The 21035-nt window shown below is 42.9% G+C and overlaps 2 protein-coding genes across 7 annotated transcripts in view; both read left to right on the top strand.

Moving 5' to 3' along the window:
* Positions 1-15765, top strand: part of iqgap1 (IQ motif containing GTPase activating protein 1) — a 54284-nt gene extending 38519 nt beyond the window's left edge. The window contains exons 16-36 of the mRNA XM_084541633.1: positions 1100-1190; positions 1285-1452; positions 3136-3278; positions 3377-3547; positions 3629-3712; positions 3802-3873; positions 4182-4251; positions 4351-4715; positions 5545-5708; positions 5798-6022; positions 7527-7667; positions 7764-7848; positions 8414-8779; positions 9165-9267; positions 9869-10004; positions 10092-10179; positions 10621-10830; positions 10923-11089; positions 12008-12130; positions 14310-14418; positions 14508-15765. Of these exons, the coding sequence (XP_084397759.1) occupies positions 1100-1190; positions 1285-1452; positions 3136-3278; positions 3377-3547; positions 3629-3712; positions 3802-3873; positions 4182-4251; positions 4351-4715; positions 5545-5708; positions 5798-6022; positions 7527-7667; positions 7764-7848; positions 8414-8779; positions 9165-9267; positions 9869-10004; positions 10092-10179; positions 10621-10830; positions 10923-11089; positions 12008-12130; positions 14310-14418; positions 14508-14621 (3195 nt within the window). The 3' untranslated portion in view covers positions 14622-15765. The remainder of the gene's footprint in view (positions 1-1099; positions 1191-1284; positions 1453-3135; positions 3279-3376; positions 3548-3628; positions 3713-3801; positions 3874-4181; positions 4252-4350; positions 4716-5544; positions 5709-5797; positions 6023-7526; positions 7668-7763; positions 7849-8413; positions 8780-9164; positions 9268-9868; positions 10005-10091; positions 10180-10620; positions 10831-10922; positions 11090-12007; positions 12131-14309; positions 14419-14507) is intronic.
* Positions 15766-18604: 2839 nt separating this feature from the next.
* The window catches only part of crtc3 (CREB regulated transcription coactivator 3), a 43544-nt gene continuing 41113 nt past the window's right edge, over positions 18605-21035 (top strand). For 3 of the 6 annotated variants that reach the window (XM_084540846.1, XM_084540847.1, XM_084540849.1), the window contains exon 1: positions 18607-20002. In XM_084540846.1, coding sequence (XP_084396972.1) covers positions 19871-20002 — 132 coding nt within the window. In that variant the 5' untranslated portion in view covers positions 18607-19870. Of the gene's footprint in view, positions 20003-21035 lie in introns of all 6 variants that reach the window. The other 3 variants (XM_084540844.1, XM_084540848.1, XM_084540845.1) reach the window with 2 other exon arrangements.

Genomic DNA, 21035 nt, shown 5'->3' on the forward strand with positions numbered 1-21035 from the left:
ATTATAAGCAAAAAAATACAGAATTATCATATGAACAAATGTGCAAGAAATACAGACGGAGGTAAATATATATATTATATACATAGGAAGGATTAATAAGGTGCATTAATGTCCATTAACATGAATAACATGGAGCTATCTTGTTGTTGTCCAGCTGGATAGAGTTTGGTATGAATGACGTCCTGTAGCGTTCACTGTGAGAGCAGAGCTGGATCAGTCTGTTGGTGAATGAGCTCCACTGTCCCTCTATAGTCTGGTGGAGTGGATGAGATGGACTGTCCATGATGGAGAGCAGTTTGTCCTCCTGTCTCCAACTCACTGCCAATAACATGTCCAGCCTTTCGGATCAATTTGTCGATCCTACTTACGTCCTTTCTGCTGGTGCTGCTCCCCCAACAAACCACAGCAAAATACAGACTGGTAGAAAGTCTCCAGCAACTTGCTGCAGACATTAAAAGACCTGAGCTTCCCCAGAGTCTGCTCAAAACAAAACAGGATAACTATTATTATCATTCTGTATATTATGGGAATTACACGACACAAAAAGCTAATAATGACAGACAAATCACTGGACCAGGGCGGCTTGTCATCATTGATGGACCAATGCATTCCGAATTCTACTGTTAAACCTAAAAGAAAATGTCAGGACATCTGTCTATGAGCAGAATCTGAAGAGAAACTGGGTCATGCAGCAAGACAACAAGCCCAAGAACACAAGTGGTTCTACAAAAGAACGGTTAAAGAAGAACAAGATGAATGTTTAGGAACGGCCAAGTCAAAGTCCTGACCTTAATCCAATAGAAATGTTGTGGAAGGACCTGAAGCAAGCAGTTGATGTGAGGAAACCCACCAACATCTCAGAACTGAAGTGGTTCTGTTCTGAGGAATGGGCTAAAATTCCTCCAAGCTGCTGTAGACCACTGATCAGCAGTTACCAGAAACATTTAGTTACAAGGAGGTCACAGCAGATACTGGAAACAAGGGTTGATTTATTTTACTAACCCACAGATATGAACAAATGATTCATTTTCTTGAATAAATAAAAGCACAAGTATAAAACAAGTACTGTTTCTGAACATATCTACCTTTGTCCTTCCAGGAGACACAGGACCCCTCTGCTGTGCTGTGGCTGGATGAGATCCAAGACGCCATCATAAAGGCTAACCAGGACACCCAAGAGGCCCTGCAGTGTAAGGAGCATTCAGGCCACACTTGACTTGATTAGTGACTATCCACTGAAAGAGTCGGAGAGTCTAAAGCAGACCGTTGTTCTTGTGTCCGTAGTCTCCCAGTCCATCCAGGCTGTGAATGAGGCAGTGGACAGCGGAGACGCAGCTCAGACCCTGGCCGCTCTGCGTAATCCTGGAGCGGGACTGTATGGACTCACGTCCGAGTGTGGACAGACCTACCAGGACGACCTGGCCAAGATTAAAGAGGAGAAAAAGAAAGAAGGTGAGGAGGAGATAGAAGTGTGTTAGTGTTGTGTTTGAATGTTTTTAATGGATTTGACTCACAATATGCTGTCACATATTATTTGAGAATGAAATGTAACGTTAAATAAATTCCTAATTAAGTGATTTAAGTAGACAGTGTAAACAGACTAGCATCGACCTGCCGGCTACACTTGTGCAATAACTCACTGGGTGACTCACTAACTCTGTTATGTTATCACTCACTGTAGAAACCACTTTTGCAATTTATGCAACAACAAAAAAAAAAGTTTCTCAACAGTTAGTATTCGTCATCCTCTGTCGTCAGACCTTTTATTTTTTTCATGATATTGATTTTAAATCTTTTGGAACAGCGTGATGGTACCATTAGCATCATAACTCTTCTTCTAGCTCCGCCACTCTCTAGTTTTTGCATCTGATCTGCAAAACTGAGCGACTGTTTAAACACCTCAATTTCAAAAGGAACTCTCCAAAGGTTGCTTTCACACGTAGGTCGTTGTTCTGAAACAGAGGTCGGTTTGTTTGGGCTGGTGTGAGCACAGCCCCTGCACGCCGTCCCGGAACACATTAACCGAGCTGAGCCCAGTTAGAGAGGGTGGTGAGTTGGATGGATGAGGATGACCTACAAGTGTGGGCAGGAATGTTTATGTGGAGCAGGTTAGTGAGGTACTGAGGGACGAGGTTGTTTAAGGCCTTGAAGGTGAGAAGTAGGATTTTGTAGGTAATACGGAATTTGACAGGAAGCCAGTGGAGCTGCTGCAGGACCGGTGTTATGAGACGCATGGAAGGGGTTCTAGTGATGATTCGTGCGGCGGAGTTTTGAACCAGTTGTAGTTTATGGATGGATTTGTCCGGTAAACCAAATAAAAGGGAGTTGCAGTTGTGATTGACGGAGCTGGGAGATATTCCGTAGGTGGATATAGGCTGAACGGGTGATATTGTTAATGTGAGATTGGAAAGAGAGAATGGTGTCAAGGATGACACCCAGACTATACGTAGTTTATAAGTAGTTCAGAGTGTGCAACGTTGTTTTCTACACATTTACACTCATTAAACTTACTCTAGTTCAGGGGCCACATACAGCCCAGTTTGATCTCAACGGGGCCGAACCTAATAGATTTTTCCGGAGACCTGTCCAGGTTGTCCCCCGCCTCTCGCCCAATGACAGCTGGGATAGCCCCTTGTGAACAAATTAAGAACAGGAATATACTTTTATTGAAAAATTGCAATTAATGTCTTCTGTGCAATTTCCACATCTTGCAAATTCATCCCGAAGCCCAGACCGGACCCTGTGGCCGGCCGCTTTTGGCCCGCGAGCCGCATGTTTGATGCTCCCCGGCCTAGATGTTTGCTCTAACTGAGCATGTAGTTCATGTACAGTACATGACGTCTGGTACATGAACCACAGGACGGCAATGAATGCCACTCGCTCCTGATGCTCCTTTTTTAATTAGATTATTTCCTGATTTCCTGAAATCCATTTCATTCTGCAAGAACATGGCGTTCGGTGCATGTCAGTGCTCTGTCTCGACTGCCCTCTGCCCAATTGGAACAATATTGTATGAGCCGCTCCCTGAATCGGAACTAAATCTCGGTGTGAAAGCATCCTGAACGTAGTAGTAGTAGCAGAAAGGACAGATGTTTTCACGTGGCTTACATGCATCATGTCCCGCGGTATGTCCAGGTGATAACGGCAGTGACTGGGTGAAACACTGGGTGAAGGGAGGACACAACTACTACTACAACCTGAAGACCAAGGAGGGCACCTGGGTGGAGCCCGAGGGCTTCCTGCAAAACAACACCCATCTCAACAAGGAGGACATCCAGGTAGGAATCTCTCCACCTGTCGTCTCGTCGCACCGCCGCGTCCTCGCAGCATCTTTAACTCCACGTTAAACCGGATTGTTTTTATTTGTCCCTGTCAGGGGGTTGTTTCTGGGGTAACCACGGCCTATAACCGGGAGCAGCTGTGGCTGGCCAATGAGAATCTAATTACCAAGCTGCAGGCTCGTTGCCGTGGCTACCTGGTGAGAAACGGCTTAAAGGAGCGGATGAACTTCCTGAAATCCCAAGACCCGGCGGTCACATGCATACAGGTGGGACAGTCGTCTCTAAACGCATCGTCCTAAGTTGGTCTGATATAAGAAAATCATTTTTATTTACTTATTTTTCCTCAGGCTCACTGGAAGGGCTACAAACAGAGGAAGAAGTTCAAGGATCGTAAGCAGTATCTGAAAGACCACAACGCTGAGGCTGTCAAGGTAAAGCTATTGTACACTTCCAGTAATCGGTGCGTTATCAGCAGTGTAAACGCAGTTAACGATTCCTCTTTCTTTCTCTCTTTCCTCAGATCCAGTCCATGGTTCGGATGCATCAAGCTCGCAAGAAGTACAAGGATCGTCTGAAGTACTTCGAGGATCACGTGAGTCTCTTAGAAATAAAATTAGCCGATTCAGTTTCGGACATTTTCAAAACCACCGGCAGAAGGCGACGTGCGTTTTTCTGCTCCACGTAAACAAATTGCCGGTCACTTAATGAAAGCTCTAAATCACTTTGCCACGACGACTGGCATTTAGTCGGGGGTCCTGTGGGGTTTGAGGGGGAGTTAGATGGCTCATTTAACACTCTGACATATGTGGAGTCATATCCTCTCTGACTGACTGGATTCCTCCGGTGCTGTGTGTAATGAGGACCATCGATCAACCAAGTGATTGCTGTTTTACGCTGCAGATCAATGAGGTGGTGAAGATTCAGGCTTTCATCAGAGCCAACAAGGCCAGGGACGACTACAAGACGCTGAGTGAGTACAACCTGGGCTGCAAATCAAACCAAACGTTCGGTTTCTTGACTCTTGCACCTGCATGACATCCGTCCCCCCCCCCCCCCGATCCGTCCACAGTCAGCGCCGATGATCCTCCGATGGCGGTAGTGAGGAAGTTCGTCCACCTGCTGGACCACAGTGACCAGGACTTCCAGGAGGAGTTGGAGCTGATGCGGCTCCGCGAGGAGGTGGTCACCAACATCCGCTCCAACCAGCAGCTGGAGAACGACCTGAACCTCATGGACATCAAGATCGGCCTGCTGGTGAAGAACAAGATCACCCTGCAGGAGGTGGTGTCCCACAGCAAGAAGCTGACCAAGAAGAATAAGGGCCAGCTGTCCGACATGATGATGATGAACAAGCAGAGGGGCGGCCTGAAGGCGCTCAGCAAGGAGAAGAGGGTCAAGCTGGAGGCCTATCAGTACCTCTTTTACCTGTTACAGGTAACAACACACCACTGTTCGTTTTATTGCTGTTTAGTAAGCATCACTCACACATGAAGAATCAATAGGTTGAAAAGTCTTGAGGCTACAGGGTCTGTGTACTTTTTGGTATTTCAAGTTTGTTTTTTGACTTTAAAGTCATCCAGGTCACGTTTCCGAGCTTCTTGCAGACGTTTCATCCAAAGAGCTTCTTCAGTTCAGTTAACAGATGCTAAGTCGAGCAAGTTTCTGAAGAATAACACCCACAGATTTGTTCCTTTTTAAACCTCCACCAGACCTGTAGAGCTGAAGACTTGGATGAAATGTCTTCAAGAGGCTCTACAAGTGCCGTTACTGAAAACAGTCGTTATTTAAATCGTATAAAAGCAGAAGTTTTTGTAGGTGAAGAAGAAGTTGTTTCCATCGGTCGATGATTTCAAATCTTTTCTGTTAGTCTAAATGGAGCACGGATGTGATTCTGGAGAAATATTCAGATTTAATTTTAGACTTTCTGACACAAGGTATGTCGTCTGAATTTCTCTCTGAGCGTTTGTCTTGCGAATCTGAAGAAGAACCAGGTTTATTTAGTGCTGGACACAATGATCCATGCCTGTAGTTACCAGATTTAAGCTGTTATTTATTTAAGTAATGAAAGAAATTTAAGTAAAATATTAACTTTTTTGTCCATTTTTAACCATTTTTTTTAAATTTTATTTTATTTTTTTATTTTTGCATTTTAAAAATTCAAATCAAATAACAGTAGTTTTTCCCGTTTTCGTTTCTGGTTTTAAAAGCAAATAAAAACCACAGGTCTGTAATAATATTTAACTGTATTTCTGATTCCTCTCAGACCAACCCCACCTATCTCGCCAAGCTGATCTTCCAGATGCCTCAGAATAAATCCACAAAGTTCATGGACTCTGTGATCTTCACCCTGTACAACTACGCCTCCAACCAACGGGAGGAGTACCTGCTCCTCAAGCTCTTCAAGACTGCCCTGCAGGAGGAGATCAAGTGAGAAACCCGCTCCGTGCGATAATTCATGATTACAGTTTGAAAAATCTGAGGAAGAGGAGGTTTGAGTGTTAACTACCTGTCCGCAGGTCGAAGGTGGACCAGATGAAGGAGATCGTCACGGGAAACCCCACGGTAATCAAGATGGTGGTGAGCTTCCACAGAGGCGCACGAGGGCAGAACGCGCTGCGGCAGATCCTGGCGCCGGTCGTCAAGGAGATCATAGACGACAAGTCACTTAACATCAAGACCGACCCGGTGGACATCTACAAGAGCTGGGTGAACCAGATGGAGACGCAGACCGGCGAGGCCAGGTGAGCTGGAGACATCGCCTTAATACCTGACATTAGGCCGCTTTTAACTGTCTGGTGTTTACCTCCGATTAAACACAACATCATCATATCAGTTTATTTTAGAATGAACTAAATCTGCACTATGAATCCGCATTTTCATATTAATTCTTAGTCAATGTGTTGATTTTTTAGACTTGTATATATCCCATCTATTGTTCAGTTGGAGCTGAATTTGAAAAGGAGATTTATTTGACGACAGAGACAATGTCCAGTCATCAATGGGAAAATGAGTCCACTGCCTGTTCTCCACAATAGTTATCACATTATAGATAGACAGATAGATACTGGATTTCCCACAGAATAAATAAAGTAAGTATCCAGTAGCCTCATTACTCAGATAAAGGAAGAATTACAATCAGCAAAAAGAGTAAAAAATACAAGTATACTGAATTATTATACACTAAATGATTGGGATACTTCCAGCAACCAGATTCATGCAAAGTTATCTTACATTTGTGCAACTAGACCAAGAAAAGAGTGGCAAGATCTTTTTTTATAACAATTTTGACTAGTCCTTTAACAGTAGAATGATAAAATACAATTTAAATACTGTGTTTGTGAATCTTTAACAACAAATATCTAAAGCAGTTTTTCATAGTGGAGTCAGTGCTTTCGGTTCAAAATAAAGGAAAGCAGCTTCTGGGATTAGAGACGAGGTTTAGATTAAACCTAACGACACTTTTTAAGATATAAATATTAAAATTTATATCAAAATCTGCTGGCACGCTGTTTAGATTTCATTATGGGCCGTGTTTCAACCATAGACTGTATATAAATATGGACAGTGCGTCCCCACTTACTTGCATTGGCCAAACTGAGTCCGATCAGTTGTTTCTATAGCATCAAATAACTAAAATGAAACTTATCTAAAAAAAATGGACACTTGAGAATTTCTCCGCATTATATTAACTACCTAAATTGACAGAAACCATCCTTAAAAAAAACATTATTTGACGTGTATTTTAGCGTTTTAGTTTGGCCCAAGTCCCGCCCACTAACATGAAGGGGGTGGAGCTTATGACCTATACTGCAGCCAGCCACCAGGGGGAGCTCTACTTACTTTGGCTTCACTTTTGAGGAGCAGTTCTGTGGTTTCAACTGATACAGAGAAAGAAAAGCACAATTGGATAGTCCTCCAACCAATCAGAGGCATTTACTTGTAAATTAATTCAACTCCACAGCGCCCAGATAACCCATATAAAGCCCCGCCCACACGATTTGATTGGTCCTACTAATTTTGTCAGCGTATAATCAGTTCCCAACGGTGAGACTCCAGACCAACTTTCCTCCACAATAAGTTTGTGGTTGGGAACGTTCGGGCTGGTCTCCAGGTTAATGCATCTCCAAAGTAGCTTTTAAGATCATATAAGATGTTCCACTGGTTGGATATTTACTCACTGGCAGATTGTTTCTTGCTAGACATCAGCACTGACGGTCTCTCCTTCTGCTCTTTCCTTCCCATCAGTAAGCTGCCATACGACGTCACTCCGGAGCAGGCTATGAGTCACGAGGAGGTGAGGACGAGACTGGAAGCCTCCATCAAGAACATGAAGACCATCACCGACAAATTCCTGTCCGCTATAATCGTCTCGGTGGATAAAATCCCGTACGTCGCCCAGCGTCACTGGATCTGTGTGTTATCTTTCCAATCTGGAGTCGTCTGGGGGTTTTCACACTTGTTTTTTCTTTTTTTGTGTGTCAGATACGGGATGCGGTTCATCTCCAAGGTGCTGAAGGACACCCTCCACGAGAAGTTCCCAGATTCCACCGAGGACGAGCTGCTCAAGGTTTGCACATTTTCATTTTGTTGGGATTAAAACGTCAGTCCTCCTTCATCTGAAACGGGTCAGGTCACCCATTTCACAAACTTTACTGTCGCCCATGCATGTTGTATCAGTGCACCCATCAGCAGCTTTCTAGATTGAGATGAACAGCTTGCATTTAAATGATCTAAGGGGAATCTACTGTGGGAAAGCGGGTGAAATGAGCCTTTTATTGCTTCTCTTCTCTGGCCCTGACTTACATCTTCTTCTTGGTTCAGTCACATTTCCTCCCTTTGTTTCCTTCCACTGCTGCCGCTCTTCTCTGTCCACCTTGCCAACCAAGCTCCAGCTCCATCTCTTTCCAAGTTACCGGTGTCCTCCTTGTCTCTGTCTGCTGACATGAAGGTGAGCCATGCCACTCCCCTGGCTCTCCTCCTCCTCCTCCTCCTCCTGCTGCTTTCCCCCATTTTGCACTTAACACAACAACCTGTGAATCTCCTCAATTCATTCGTAATAAACTGAGCTTTTATGTTCTAACAGCGTTTTATTTCGGATCATTTTAAGCGAGTGAGTCATTTGATGTTTGCAGATTGTGGGCAACCTTTTGTATTACCGCTACATGAACCCAGCCATCGTTGCTCCCGACGCCTTCGACATCATCGAGGTGTCTGCGGGCGGTCAGCTGAACACCGAGCAGCGCCGAAACCTGGGCTCTGTCGCCAAGATGCTGCAGCACGCCGCCTCCAACAAGATGTTCCTGGGAGACAACGCCCACCTCAACCCCATCAATGAATATCTCAGCTCCTCCTACCAGAAGTTCAGGCGCTTCTTTCTGGCAGCGTGCGACGTTCCCCCGCTCGAAGATAAGTTCAACGTGGATCAATATTCTGACTTGGTCACAGTCACCAAACCTGTCATCTACATCTCCATCGGAGAGATCATCAACACTCACACGGTGAGTTTGAACTCCCCCTTCACATTTTTATGATTCTCCAAGGCCCCGTTCAGACCTTGCATTTATATCCAGTATCCAGCTTTATCCAGGACCCATAAAAAACACATCCACTAACAATCAAACACAACTAAACAACATAAAAACTATTCAAAAGACTGTTTTTTAAGTCTCCTCTAATAGTAATTATCTGGATGAGTTAAAAGAGGCGGGGAACAAGACCCATTGGAGACAACTTTAATGTTCTGTGTTCATGTAAAGCGCTGCAGTACCAAGGCCCTCAAACAATCTCAGTCTCAAACTATTCACACCACCGGCTGAAGAGCCAAAACTCAGGTGTCTGCTACAGTATGAATAACATTCTGACTGGGTGTCTCTGTCCCGTTAGCTGCTGCTGGACCATCAGGACGCCATCGCCCCGGAGCACAACGACCCCATCCACGAGCTGCTCGAGGACCTGGGCGAGGTTCCCACCGTGGAGTCCCTCATTGGTGAGTGGAGTGGAGGCTGGGGGAAGTCTTTTGTAATCTATAATTAGAGGAATCTGTTGATCCCGTTTCCCCCCCAATGGATGGTACTCTAACAACCCATTAACGTCCAGAGGCTCCAGCGTGTTATAAATGTGAGGCCGATTATATTCCTTCCTTTACTCCTCACGAAGGAGACATTTCATTTAGAACGTAAGACGCCAATTGGATGAAACGTCTTAAAGAAACCCTGTAAGTCCAACTGCCTTTGTTTCATCTTGATTTTTTTTTTTGGATAAGCCACGACCTGGATGGCCCAAAAGAACAAGATTTTCTTTCCCACCGAGATGTTTTTGCATCTTCATCCCCAGTCATCTCACCGGCCAGGGCCCCCAAGCAGTTTCTGCCCTTGCCTGTTGACGAGCTGCGCCTCTGCTGCTTTATGTCGTGCACCAAAACGCCGTTGGGAATCCAAAATCTTTTAATAGTTCGGGCCCGAAAGATTCTGTCACATATGCAAACGAGTTGAAGAAATCAGTTAATGAGAGAAAAGATTAGGTTTAAATTTCTGTCTTTGTGTTAAATTGACGAGATTAGATGAGCATGCTCTCCTTCTCCTGCTCAGGTGAGAATCCTCTTCCCGCCGACGACCCCAACAAAGAGCTGATGGGGAAGACCGAGGTTTCGCTCACACTCGCTAACAAATTCGATGTCCCCGGAGAGGCCAATGTTGAGATGGACGCCAGGACCCTCCTGCTCAAGTGAGTCCAGACTCAAGGCCAGCAAATTGGAATAATGCTGCAGGGTTTCTGCAGAAACGTTCATTTGTTTTTTCTTTTCCTTTCCAGCACTAAGAGGCTGATTGTGGACGTGATTCGGTTCCAGCCTGGGGAGACTCTGACTGAGATCCTGGATTCGACTGCCAGCGCCGAACAGGTCAGAAATTGCAAACAGATACTGATGGTTTAACAAAAAAAACAAGGGGTTTAGTCATGACGGTGCTGCAAGTTTTGTCTTGAGTGGAAAACTACTGGATTGCCTTATGGCTCAAAACAGGAACTTGCTTTTTAACACATGCCTAATGACAATTTTGTAGGTGATTTCAGAACTGCACTCTCACCACCTCTTTGGCAACATCCTCTTCCAGCAAAGGAAGCTGAGTTTATGGGGAATTTTACAACAAAACTAGTGACGTCTGACTTGTAGCCGTTGAGATAATCTGGAGTGGTTCATTTAAAGGAGATGCCTCAAATTCAATTTAAGAAATAATAATTACACACAAACTGAGCATTTAACTGTCTCTAATTTGATTGGAGATATTCCCGTGCACACAAGTCGTCGACCTTGAAGCCATGCTGATCGCTGGTGTTTTATCAGGAAGCGGAGTACCAGCGTGCCATGCAGAGGAGAGCCATCAGAGACGCCAAGACCCCAGAAAAGATGAAGCAGGTGAAGCCGGTGGTGGACGACAGCCTGACCCTGCAGGGCAAGAAGGACAAGATCAGGAGCAACCTGCAGAGGCTGGCGGAGCTGGGCAAGGTTCACCCGGAGAACCGCTACCAGGACCTCATCAACGACATAGCAAAGGTAAATTAAAATAAATAAATAAAAATGAGCAGATCATCTATGCAAATAGAAAGAGCAGTCTTCTCAGTGTTTTGTTTCTTCGCGCATCACAGGACATCAGGAACCAGAGGCGGTATCGGCAGCGTAGGAAAGCCGAGCTGGTGAAACTTCAGCAGACCAACGCCGCCCTGAACTCAAAGACCAAGTTCTACAACGTGCAGATTGATTCTTACAATCAGTACATCAAGACATGTATGGACAACCTGGCCAGCAAGGGCAAGTGAGTGACCCTGGAAACGTCCCATCATCTCCTATCTATCCATCTAACAGTCATACTTTATTAAACCACAGAGAGAAGCATTGAAGAAGCATCATGCAATATCTAAACTAGGGGTGTCAAACTCATTTTAGTTCAGGGAGCACATACACTGATCAGCCACAACATTATGACCACTGACAGGAGAAGTAAATAGCATTGACCATCTTGTGACAATCCAATGTTCTGCTGGGAAACTTCTCTGATGAGTCACCACAAGGGAGACCTACACAGTATTAGGAAGGCGGTCATAATGTTGTGCTCTGATCGGTGTAGACTTCTGTGAGGCTTATTCTCACTTACAGTATGAATATTCCCTACATGTGACCTTAAAGATTCAAATTATATGTCCTGGTTTTGTCTGTGGAGTTCTGATCTGAGGCTGTTTTGACTCCATGGAAATCCAAATGACATTAAAATAAGGACAGCTGCTGCTGCTGCTGCTGCTGCTGCTGCTGCCGGCGGCATGTTAGACTGACAGCCAGCGCTGTGTGATCTGACTCACCAGATCTGGAGACCTTCCTCCTTTTTATATATGAGGTGTTAGTTAGTCACGAGCGAAATCATTCTGTGCTGTCAGATCACACGAAACAGTTTGACATGAACTGAAGATTAATTTATCAAAAGCTTCAAATACAAATAGATGGTTTAATTTCCCTCAAGTCAAATCTTAAAACTCTGCCGTCTGTCATCTGATGCCATGTTTTTTTTAACATGTTGATGAATTAAAATAAATCCGCTCCTCTGCAGGGGGTTCATTCGTGCCACAAAAGGCTGCACAGAAGTAGCTCTAATATGAAATAGAATGAAATGAGACCTGGAGAAGCACTGATGCTCTGAGAGCTGGTTTAAATGTACACTTATCTCTCTCTCCCTCCTCAGGTTGTCAAAGAAACCAGGCGACGCCAAGGCCAGGAAGAGTAAACAGGTCTCCCAGAAATACACGGCCTCTCGCCTCCATGAAAAGGGAGTGCTGATCTCCATAGAGGACCTGCAGCCCAACCAGTGAGTCCTGCTCTTGATACAGAGTTATTCTACTTTAATGCACAGCCTGCTGTTTAAGGTTTGCACCAGCCTGGAAGCCGGACCAATCCCCCTATCCTATTCTTTGCTTTGGATGATTGAGTTGGAGTCTCTCTGTTGGGAACTGGTTCTGCTCCTGCAAAGATCTGCTTTGTCAGTCATACTGTTTGAGTCGAGCTTCATGTGGCGATGGACAGAAAAGTAACTGTAGTCAAACACGTCATCTGAGTGCCGTGTAGTCCACTATCATGTCTGTATTAATAGATATTGACAGATAAATTAGGGTGTCTCATAATTCATTCCTCAGATTGGTTGAAGGACGATCCAGTCATTTTTTTCTCTGTTATCAGCTGAAACACACCCCATAATGAAATTCAAAAGGGAGTGTTAGCCAGACTCTTGATATTCTGATAATTGGGTCTCACTATGCCAAGCTAGGCTCACACCAGCAAATAAACAGACGGGCTACGTCTGTGATGAGAATACTTCTTCAACCAGATCAGTCATTCTGATCAAAGGTCAAAGAGGTTTTTATTGTCATTTCAACATATACTCGTCCTGGCCAAAAAAAAAAAAAGTCTCCGACTGGATTTAACTAATCAAATAGGTAGGAGCCTCCTGTTGGAAAATTACTGCATGGGTGATTACAACTGATGCAATGAGTAGCTTCTCATTTCTTCAACAACCATGTCTAAAGACACATCCTGTGGTCGTGGAAAAGATGTTAGTCTGTTTGAGAAGGGTCAAATCATTGGCATGCATCAAGCAGAGGAAACATCTAAGGAGATTGTAGAAACTACTAAAACTGGGTTAAGAACTGTCCAACGCATTATTAAAAACTGGAAGGATAGTGGGGAACCATCAGGGTAAGAAGAGAGGCAGATGAAGTGATGCACCCATCATGCCTAGTGTCTACTGTACAAGCCTGTGGGGGCAGTGCTATGATCTGGGGTTGCTGCAGTTGCTCAGGTCTAGGTTCAGCAACATTATGTGTCCAAAGAATGAGGTCAGCTGACTACCTGAATATACTGAATGACCAGGTTATTCCATCAATGGATCATATTCCAAGATGACAATGTCAGGATTCATGGGGCTCAGATTGTGAAAGAGTGGTTCAGGGAGCATGAGACATCATTTTCACACATGGATTGGCCACCACAGAGTCCAGACCTTAACCCCATTGAGAATCTTTGGGATGTGCTGGAGAAGGCTTTGTGCAGTGGTCAGACTCTCCCATCATCAATACAAGATCTTGGTGAAAAATGAATGAAACACTGGATGAAAATAAATCTGGTGACATTGGAGAAGATTATAGAAACAATGCCACAGAGAATGTGCTGTAATCAAAGATAAAGGAGGTCCAATGAAATATTAGAGTGTGGGACCTTTTTTTTTGGCCAGGCAGTGTAGATAGCAGGTGCAGTACATAGTGAGATGAGAGGACGTTCCTCCAGGACCATGGACCTACATGAAGACACAGGACTAAGTGCAATACAAGGGATTGAGCATAAAGTGTACATGTGTGGAAGCTGATGCAGACGAAAAAAATGCAGCCAACAGTGCAAGGACAAGAGACAGTGCAAAACACTTGGAATACAATGCACCTATACAATTACATTCAGAGATTCCAACTGAACTGAAAAACTTGTAGAACACTGTAGAACGTAAATGACACAGTGGTTCTGTTGCTATAGAGCATCAAATCTGCTGGAAATGGAACTGAAGAAGAAGATTTTATTCCCAACTTCAACGACAACCCTGAATGTCTAGAGTAGAAGAAGATGAACCAAGATGTCTCCATCGTCTCTGTCCACATTGATTCCATCTTGGTTCATCTTGTTTTTCTACCTCCATGTTTCTGTCCCTCCTGGAAACTCCTCACCTGATGTTTACCCCACATGGAGCAGACATGCTCAGAGAGAATGGATTTATTTCAGTAACCAGAGAGAAACCAGCAACATCAAGAGTTTACATAGTTATTAAAGGTTTACACCAGCAAAGCTCCTTCAGATCAGATCAGTTTGTTCTGATTAAGGTGGTTACTTGAGGCTGTTTTACTCTGATCATTAGAAGAACAGTAAACACATCTTGCTTATTCTTTTGTTGACAGTCACTCCTTGTCGTCCCGCTTTGTCTTACTCTTACTCTTTTCTCATCACAGGTTCAAGAATGCTATTTTTGAGATTTCTCCAGCTGAGACGGTCGGAGTGTTTGAAGTCAAGGCTAAGTTCATGGGCGTGCACTTGGAGACGTTACAGCTAGAATATCAGGTATGTTGTTCGTCCATCGGTTTTTGCTCCGACGGTGAAGCGGCCGGCGCTCGTTTCTGATCTTTCTGTTCGTTCCCGTCGTCCCCCAGGATCTCCTCCAGCTGCAGTACGAAGGCGTGGCGGTGATGAAGCTCTTCGACCGGGCCACCATCAACGTCAACCTGCTCATTTTCCTGCTCAACAAGAAATTCTATGGGAAATAGAGAAAGAAAAGAGAAATGAAAAGGGCCACAGACACTGAATTTAAACCACAAAACCCCCTCAGAGGGGTTGCTTTAAAGCCTCGACCTGAACCATCCTTCCTTTACTGCACTTCTCCAATGTGCCTATGCAAATTTATGTGCATTATTTTTTATGACATGGATCACCACATGTGCTTTATTCCGCAAGTTTGCAAGTTTTGTTTTTTTCAGTCAGAGGTCTATATGTGTATTTTTTTTTTTTTTTTTTTTTTTTTTTGCGCTTTAAATATTCTGAATATCTTGTGCATGGGCTTTGATTAATTATAAAAATGTATGTTTTATGTAAAGAGATGGAGTTTTATGTCTTTCTTAGCTGTTAGCCGGCCGTCTAAACATCTCCTCCACGGACAGGACTCGTCTCGGACTCGACTCCGTCTGGTTCTAGACATTTTTCATTTGTGTCGCTTCTTAAGATAAATTTAAAAGTTTTTCCTATTCTCCGTGGTCTATTTTGTTGTGTAGTTAAATTATTTTTTCACGCATTTTAATGAAGCGTTTCTCTCGATTTGAGCTCAGTCCATTCAATGTTTAGCTCCTAACATTTGGCTTTAAATCCAGTCGTGTGTCTACAGCCCGGGAGCTGACCCACAGTGCAGAAACAGAATAAACCTGTGCAGATGTACTTTCTAATAATACTGGAAAAAATCTTTCTATTCCTGTTTACCTTGTATAAGTGAAACACAGATTTTTTTTTTGAAAAATGTCTTGTCGGAAATACTCCAGCAAAGTCGCCCTTATTTATATTTTACGTGTTGTCGGCCGGTCTGAATTAAACTGCAGCTGATGTTCGCGAAACAAATTCTGGAAGTGAGCTCGAGGATGTGCAGTATTAACAGTAACTCGTGGTCCAGTAGATGTCGCTCTACACCATCCAGTTTTTACATACTTTGTTGGATATCGCTAAGAGGCCTGAAATTTAGATCCGGTGCAGAATTAATGAACAGATGTTGATTTATTTTTCTCTCTCTCTCTCTCTCTCGTGTAGAGTCTGATCAGGGGCTGACATTTATTAAAAAAAAAAAAAAGGAGGAGACGGTGTTCGCTTTGTTATTTGCTCACGGCCAATAAAATGTACTTGTTTTAGAATAAAGCTCTACCAATGCAGTGCCTTTTTTTATTATTATTATTTTTTTCATTTATTTATTCTTTTGCAGGCTGCAGCATTGTAAGGAAGCACATATTCTCAAATCCGACACGGGAATACACCGATATTTCCATTTTATGACGCTTCATACTCAAATAGAGACAGATTTTAACGACTAAAACTATAGTCAGCTTATAAAATATGATGCATGGATATAGATTTGATGATATATTACAGATTATAAAAGGGCCTTTCTGCAGTTTAACATGCTTTTGTAAAAGTATATCAGATTTTATTAATCAGAATCATATTTATTGTCACAAATACTTAACACAGAGGTAACATGAGGTGTTTGGTGCAAAATAACATAAGAGTAAATAATTTAAAAGGCAAGTACTGCATTTTGAAGCACATAAAGTATTTATAATCTGAGGAAATTATATCAAACAATATTAATATGTAAATGTAAATGTAAATGCTTCTGTTTTTTTCTACCTTTAAAGTAAAAGATCTGACCTTTGACAGGAGTCTGTGATTTCCTGAATGAAACTTCAGACCACAGAGTCTGATCTAGGGTTAAATTTGAACCCTGGCCATACATATTGAAGTGAACCCTTAATGAGCTGCTGACTCTCACACAAAACATTAGGTACGCTAGTAAAGACGAATACTTATAATAGAACAGTCCTGCATTAAGTCTTATCTTCACTGACGTCACGATTTTCATCACTGCTTTAAAAATAGCCGAGAGAGCTGTTGATTCAACTTCATTCTGGAGGCTGTGGTTTGCGGTAATGTTGTGTTGTAATGACACGTGTTCCTATTATTTTGACAACCCTATTTTTAGTCAGTGAGCTGGGTCGGGAACAACAACAACAAAAAAAAAAAAACATGAAGAACAGCACAAGGTGTTGACCTGGCCTCTGAATTCACTAGATCCCAAACTTTTAGCTAACCTTCAGACAAGTTTTATTCGTATGCACAACATTTTAACCACAGAGCAGTATACTTTTTGTTGATGTCCTCTGTCATGGACTCAATTCGTCTGTTTTTAATTTAAAATTCATGGTATCAGAGGTGACAGTAAGTTGACAGAAGCAGAGAAAGCTTTACTCAAAACTTTCAGATGGAATTTGAAAATTTGTTTGCAAATTGAAATTGTATCACACCCACTGTGATCCTATTTGGGTCAGGAGGAGCAACATGTAAGATTAGCAGTTAAATGCATTAATGTGATGTTATTGTATTTGTTCGACAGTCGAGATAAATCTTGAGCTTAAAAGAAGAGGGAAGGAAAAAAGGAATTAGGAAATAAAGTAAGGCCCAGCTTCCTAGCTTGGATGTATACACACCAGTATTCAAGTTGTCCATAAAGTCGTAAGAGCAGTGACAGATAAAATAGCATCACAGTAATGTATTTAACTCCCGACACAATCATTAACATCAGTCGACATCTTTGCCTTGCACGGCTCCTGTTTTACGTGATGGTTCCTGTTGCTGGTAGACTTTTCATGTGTAGGGCATCAAGTAAGTTGACTGCAGTAAAGTACCTGACAGGTGTACAGGTGGGCTGCTTTTGGGACAGGAAATCCAGTACTTCAAATGGTAGAATTAAGTGTAACTTCTTTCTGTGTGTGACAAACACAGGAAACAGCTTTTGAGACGACCACTCAGAAACATGACTCCTGATGCATGAATCCTCGCATTAAATAACTTATAAGGCAGATGACAATCCAATCAAGGGTTTAGGTTAATTGATCATTCTGATCATTGATTCGTTCAGAATACTGCCATAAAAGGTAAACAACGTTCTAGTTAACTATATTAAAGTTACAAGTCTTAATTAACTTAATGATTGTGTTAGTTGCTGTTGCAGAAAACAAAGAATTTGAAACCTACAAACACTATAAAGGACATTTTATAAATACCTAATATAAAACGCTTTTAAAAAATCATTGTAACATGTTATTTACGCCCCATTAGACTCAGTTTATGCTAAAATTACAGACATTCTCAAACTTTAATTTGACATTCAAATGAAATTGCTTTTCTGACTCACACCAGCAGTTACACACAGATTTATTGAAAATAATAAATGTATATTGTAGTGGCTATTTGTCTCAAACTAATAAAGTGCACTTAGTTTTTAACTAAGTGCACTTTAATGATGTCTGTATTAGCTTAAGTTAAGTGTAATGTCTTGTTTGTGTTTTAGTATGTATAATGTATGTACAGAGATTTGTGGTGTAGTATGTAACCTTTGTCCTGTCTATATATATATATATTCTTCTTTGTAACTTTTTGCCGCCAGTCTTGGAGTTACTGTAACTCAATGGGACTTTTCCTGGTTAAATAAAGGTTAAATAAAAAAAAATAAAAAAGAAGATTAATGAAAAAAATACTTCAAAAACAAACTAAATTTATATCAAACGGCCACCGAGGTACTCGGGGATTTAAATCACGCAGGGATTGAGGAAAAAGTCCATTGACCAGACAAAAAAAAAAAGACATTTGCTGTGGTTTATTTCAGTTGGCATAGAACAAACAAACAGCAATGGCTTCTGCTGCTTCACTCAGCCTGGTAAAAAGAATAAAGCCATAACCCTTCTCAGTGCCGAGCTCACCTGTCCCTTTCTTCCTCTATTTATGAACTCACCTGCTGTGCCCCAGTTACCTGATACCTTCAAAATAAAAGCACTAACAAGTAATCAAAACAAACAGGAAAGCGAATTTATGTATTTATGTACATTAAACATGATTAAAAAAGAATAACAACTACCTCCAACATATGTTAATAGATAAATATTATTATTTGTAATCCCACAGAGGGCCTGCCAGGGTGTTGTGGTGTCTTTGTCGCCCCCCTGTGGACGCTGCAGGCATCGACCGTGTTTAACGAGGTAATGTTTTTTTTCTCTCTCTCTCTCGCAGCAGTGTGAGGATAACAAGCCTGCGGATCTGAGTTGATGTCCCTCAGCTCTGTCAACCGGAGGTTCAAATCACCCGAAAACAACACACACACACGGGCAGAAGAGAAGAGACGTCCGAAAAGAAACAACAACAACTACTCTGCTTCGACGAAGGGAAAGAGGGAGAGAGAGAAGCTCCTCCGTCGGCGCCGCCGTTTGTTTATCTTCGCGGAGTTTGTTTGAGGATCTCTGCGTGGATTAACACTCCGTGAGCGCTGTGATTATGTCAACTTCAGAGTGAAAACTGTGGATCCCTGCATCACGCGTGGATATCCGGAGGCTGCTTTTTGCTTGCTGTCCTCCCCAGTTTGTGGGAACCCCGAGAAAGGAGGAGGGGGGGATTTTTTTTATTTTTTTTTCTCCAGTTAAGTCCGTGCAACCACCAGCGGACACTTGTTGAAAAATTTTACCGAGCAAACCGTTTCACCCAACTGCTGCCGGAGGACGAGATTTTAGCTAGTAGCGAGATTTTAGCTAACGAGGCTAACTTAATTTCTCCAGCGTTTGGGTTTGAACACAACCGCTACGAGTTGGCTTCGGTTCCGCTAAATGTCCACGGAGGGCGAGTGTCGAAAAGCGGATGAAAGTGCGTTTGTGAAAAAAAAAAAAAAAAAAAATTGTCGCGATGGCACTGACAGCAGCTTAGCTAACTTTAGCTTAGCTGCCGCCGTTCACCTCCAACGGTATGTTAGCAATGACGGCTAACGCTATGTCAGCGCTACATTCAAACAAGTGGTTCGAAAAATGTGTCAATGTGAAGTTAAATCGCGCCGTTGACTTGTCGTAAACGTCGCGCCACTTGTCTCGAAAGTTTTTAAACTCATTTAAAAGACACAGTCGGTGCGTGGAGGCGTCACTGACTCCGCTTTCGATTCATAAGAAGTCCCAACTTTTATTTGGCTTTGACGTTAGCTTAGCCGCGTTAGCTCGGCTCTGCAGCCAGCCAGCCGCAGCGGCTGACTGAACTAACTTTGGGTTCGGTGTGGTTTTTTTGTTTTTGTTTTGTTTTTATTAGAGCTCTAATGGGTTTGCTCCGTCGTTCAGTGAGAGATTCAGAAAAATAGACTCCCACCACTTCCATTATCTTCCACTTTTTTTTTTTTTTTTTTTACCCTGAAGTTGTAAAATAAATATAAAAAAAAACTGCGGCCCGCACAATGTCCGGCTCCCCGGGCACAGGTGGCTCAAACCCCAGGAAGTTCAGCGAAAAGATAGCGCTGCACAACCAGAAGCAAGCAGAGGAGACGAGGGCCTTCGAGCAGCTCATGACAGATCTCACCGTCTCAAGGGTAAATACATTTCAGTTTTAATACTTTCTTTCCCCTGTCTCTTGGCGGTCTTCTTGCCTCAGCTGGAGTGACAGACTTTTCATCTGTGCTGGTGCACTTCTTGTTTCTCTTCGTGCACTCGCTCCTCAGCGGTGGTGGTGAACCAGATCAGCTGCAGACTCGACGCTGTCAAAAAGAAAAAGGGGAACATGGGTGCAGATGTTACACAGGTGGATTTTTTTTTTTGCTTTCTGGGATGCAGTGATTTGTTTTGAGCTGCAGCGAAATTGGATCTCAGGACTCAAGACAAATACCCACAGGAAGCTTTCAGGCAGGGGTGTCAAACTCATTTTAGTTCAAGGAGGGGGGGGGGGGGGGGGGGGTCACATACAGTACAGTTTGATTTCAAGCAGGCCGGACCAGTAACATAATAGCATAATAACCTATAAATAACTTGTGCAAAGAAGTATAAGTGTCAAAATATTTGCATTTAATGAATTATCCTTTTACAAAACGTTTTATAAACAACCTGAAATTTCTTAAATAGTGCAATTTCTGCACACTCTTTCCTAAAACAGTGGAAACTTTTTGCAAATTCATGCCACAGACCAGATTAGAAACTCTGCTGGGTCGGTTTTGGCCCGCGGGCCGTATGTTTGACCTTGGGAGTCTGAGGTCTGCATTGTGTCTCCCTGTCCTGTCCTGTCCTGTCCTGTGAATGAAACCCTGATGTCCATGTAGAAAGAGTCTGCTCAAGATGACGCCCCGTTTCTATCACGCAGCTGCTCGGGTGTTTCCTCTGCAGCCGTCTCATTCGCTCACCTGCCACTTCATTAGGTACACTTCTGTGAATGCATTCCAATATATAAAAGTCCTGCACTAAATTTTTTAGCTTTCCTGAAAGTCGCGGCCTTTGTTTAAAAGTAACGAGGAAGACGCTGATTCAACCTTGTGCTCATTTTGGAGCGTGTGGTTTGTAGTATTATTTCAGGCTGGGTATCGCTCGCTGCTGATTTCAAATTCCTCAAGGTTTCAGTTCAGTTGCATTTGGAGA

Source organism: Chelon labrosus (genome assembly GCF_963514085.1).
Source record: "Chelon labrosus genome assembly, chromosome: 3".
NCBI lineage: Eukaryota > Metazoa > Chordata > Actinopteri > Mugiliformes > Mugilidae > Chelon > Chelon labrosus.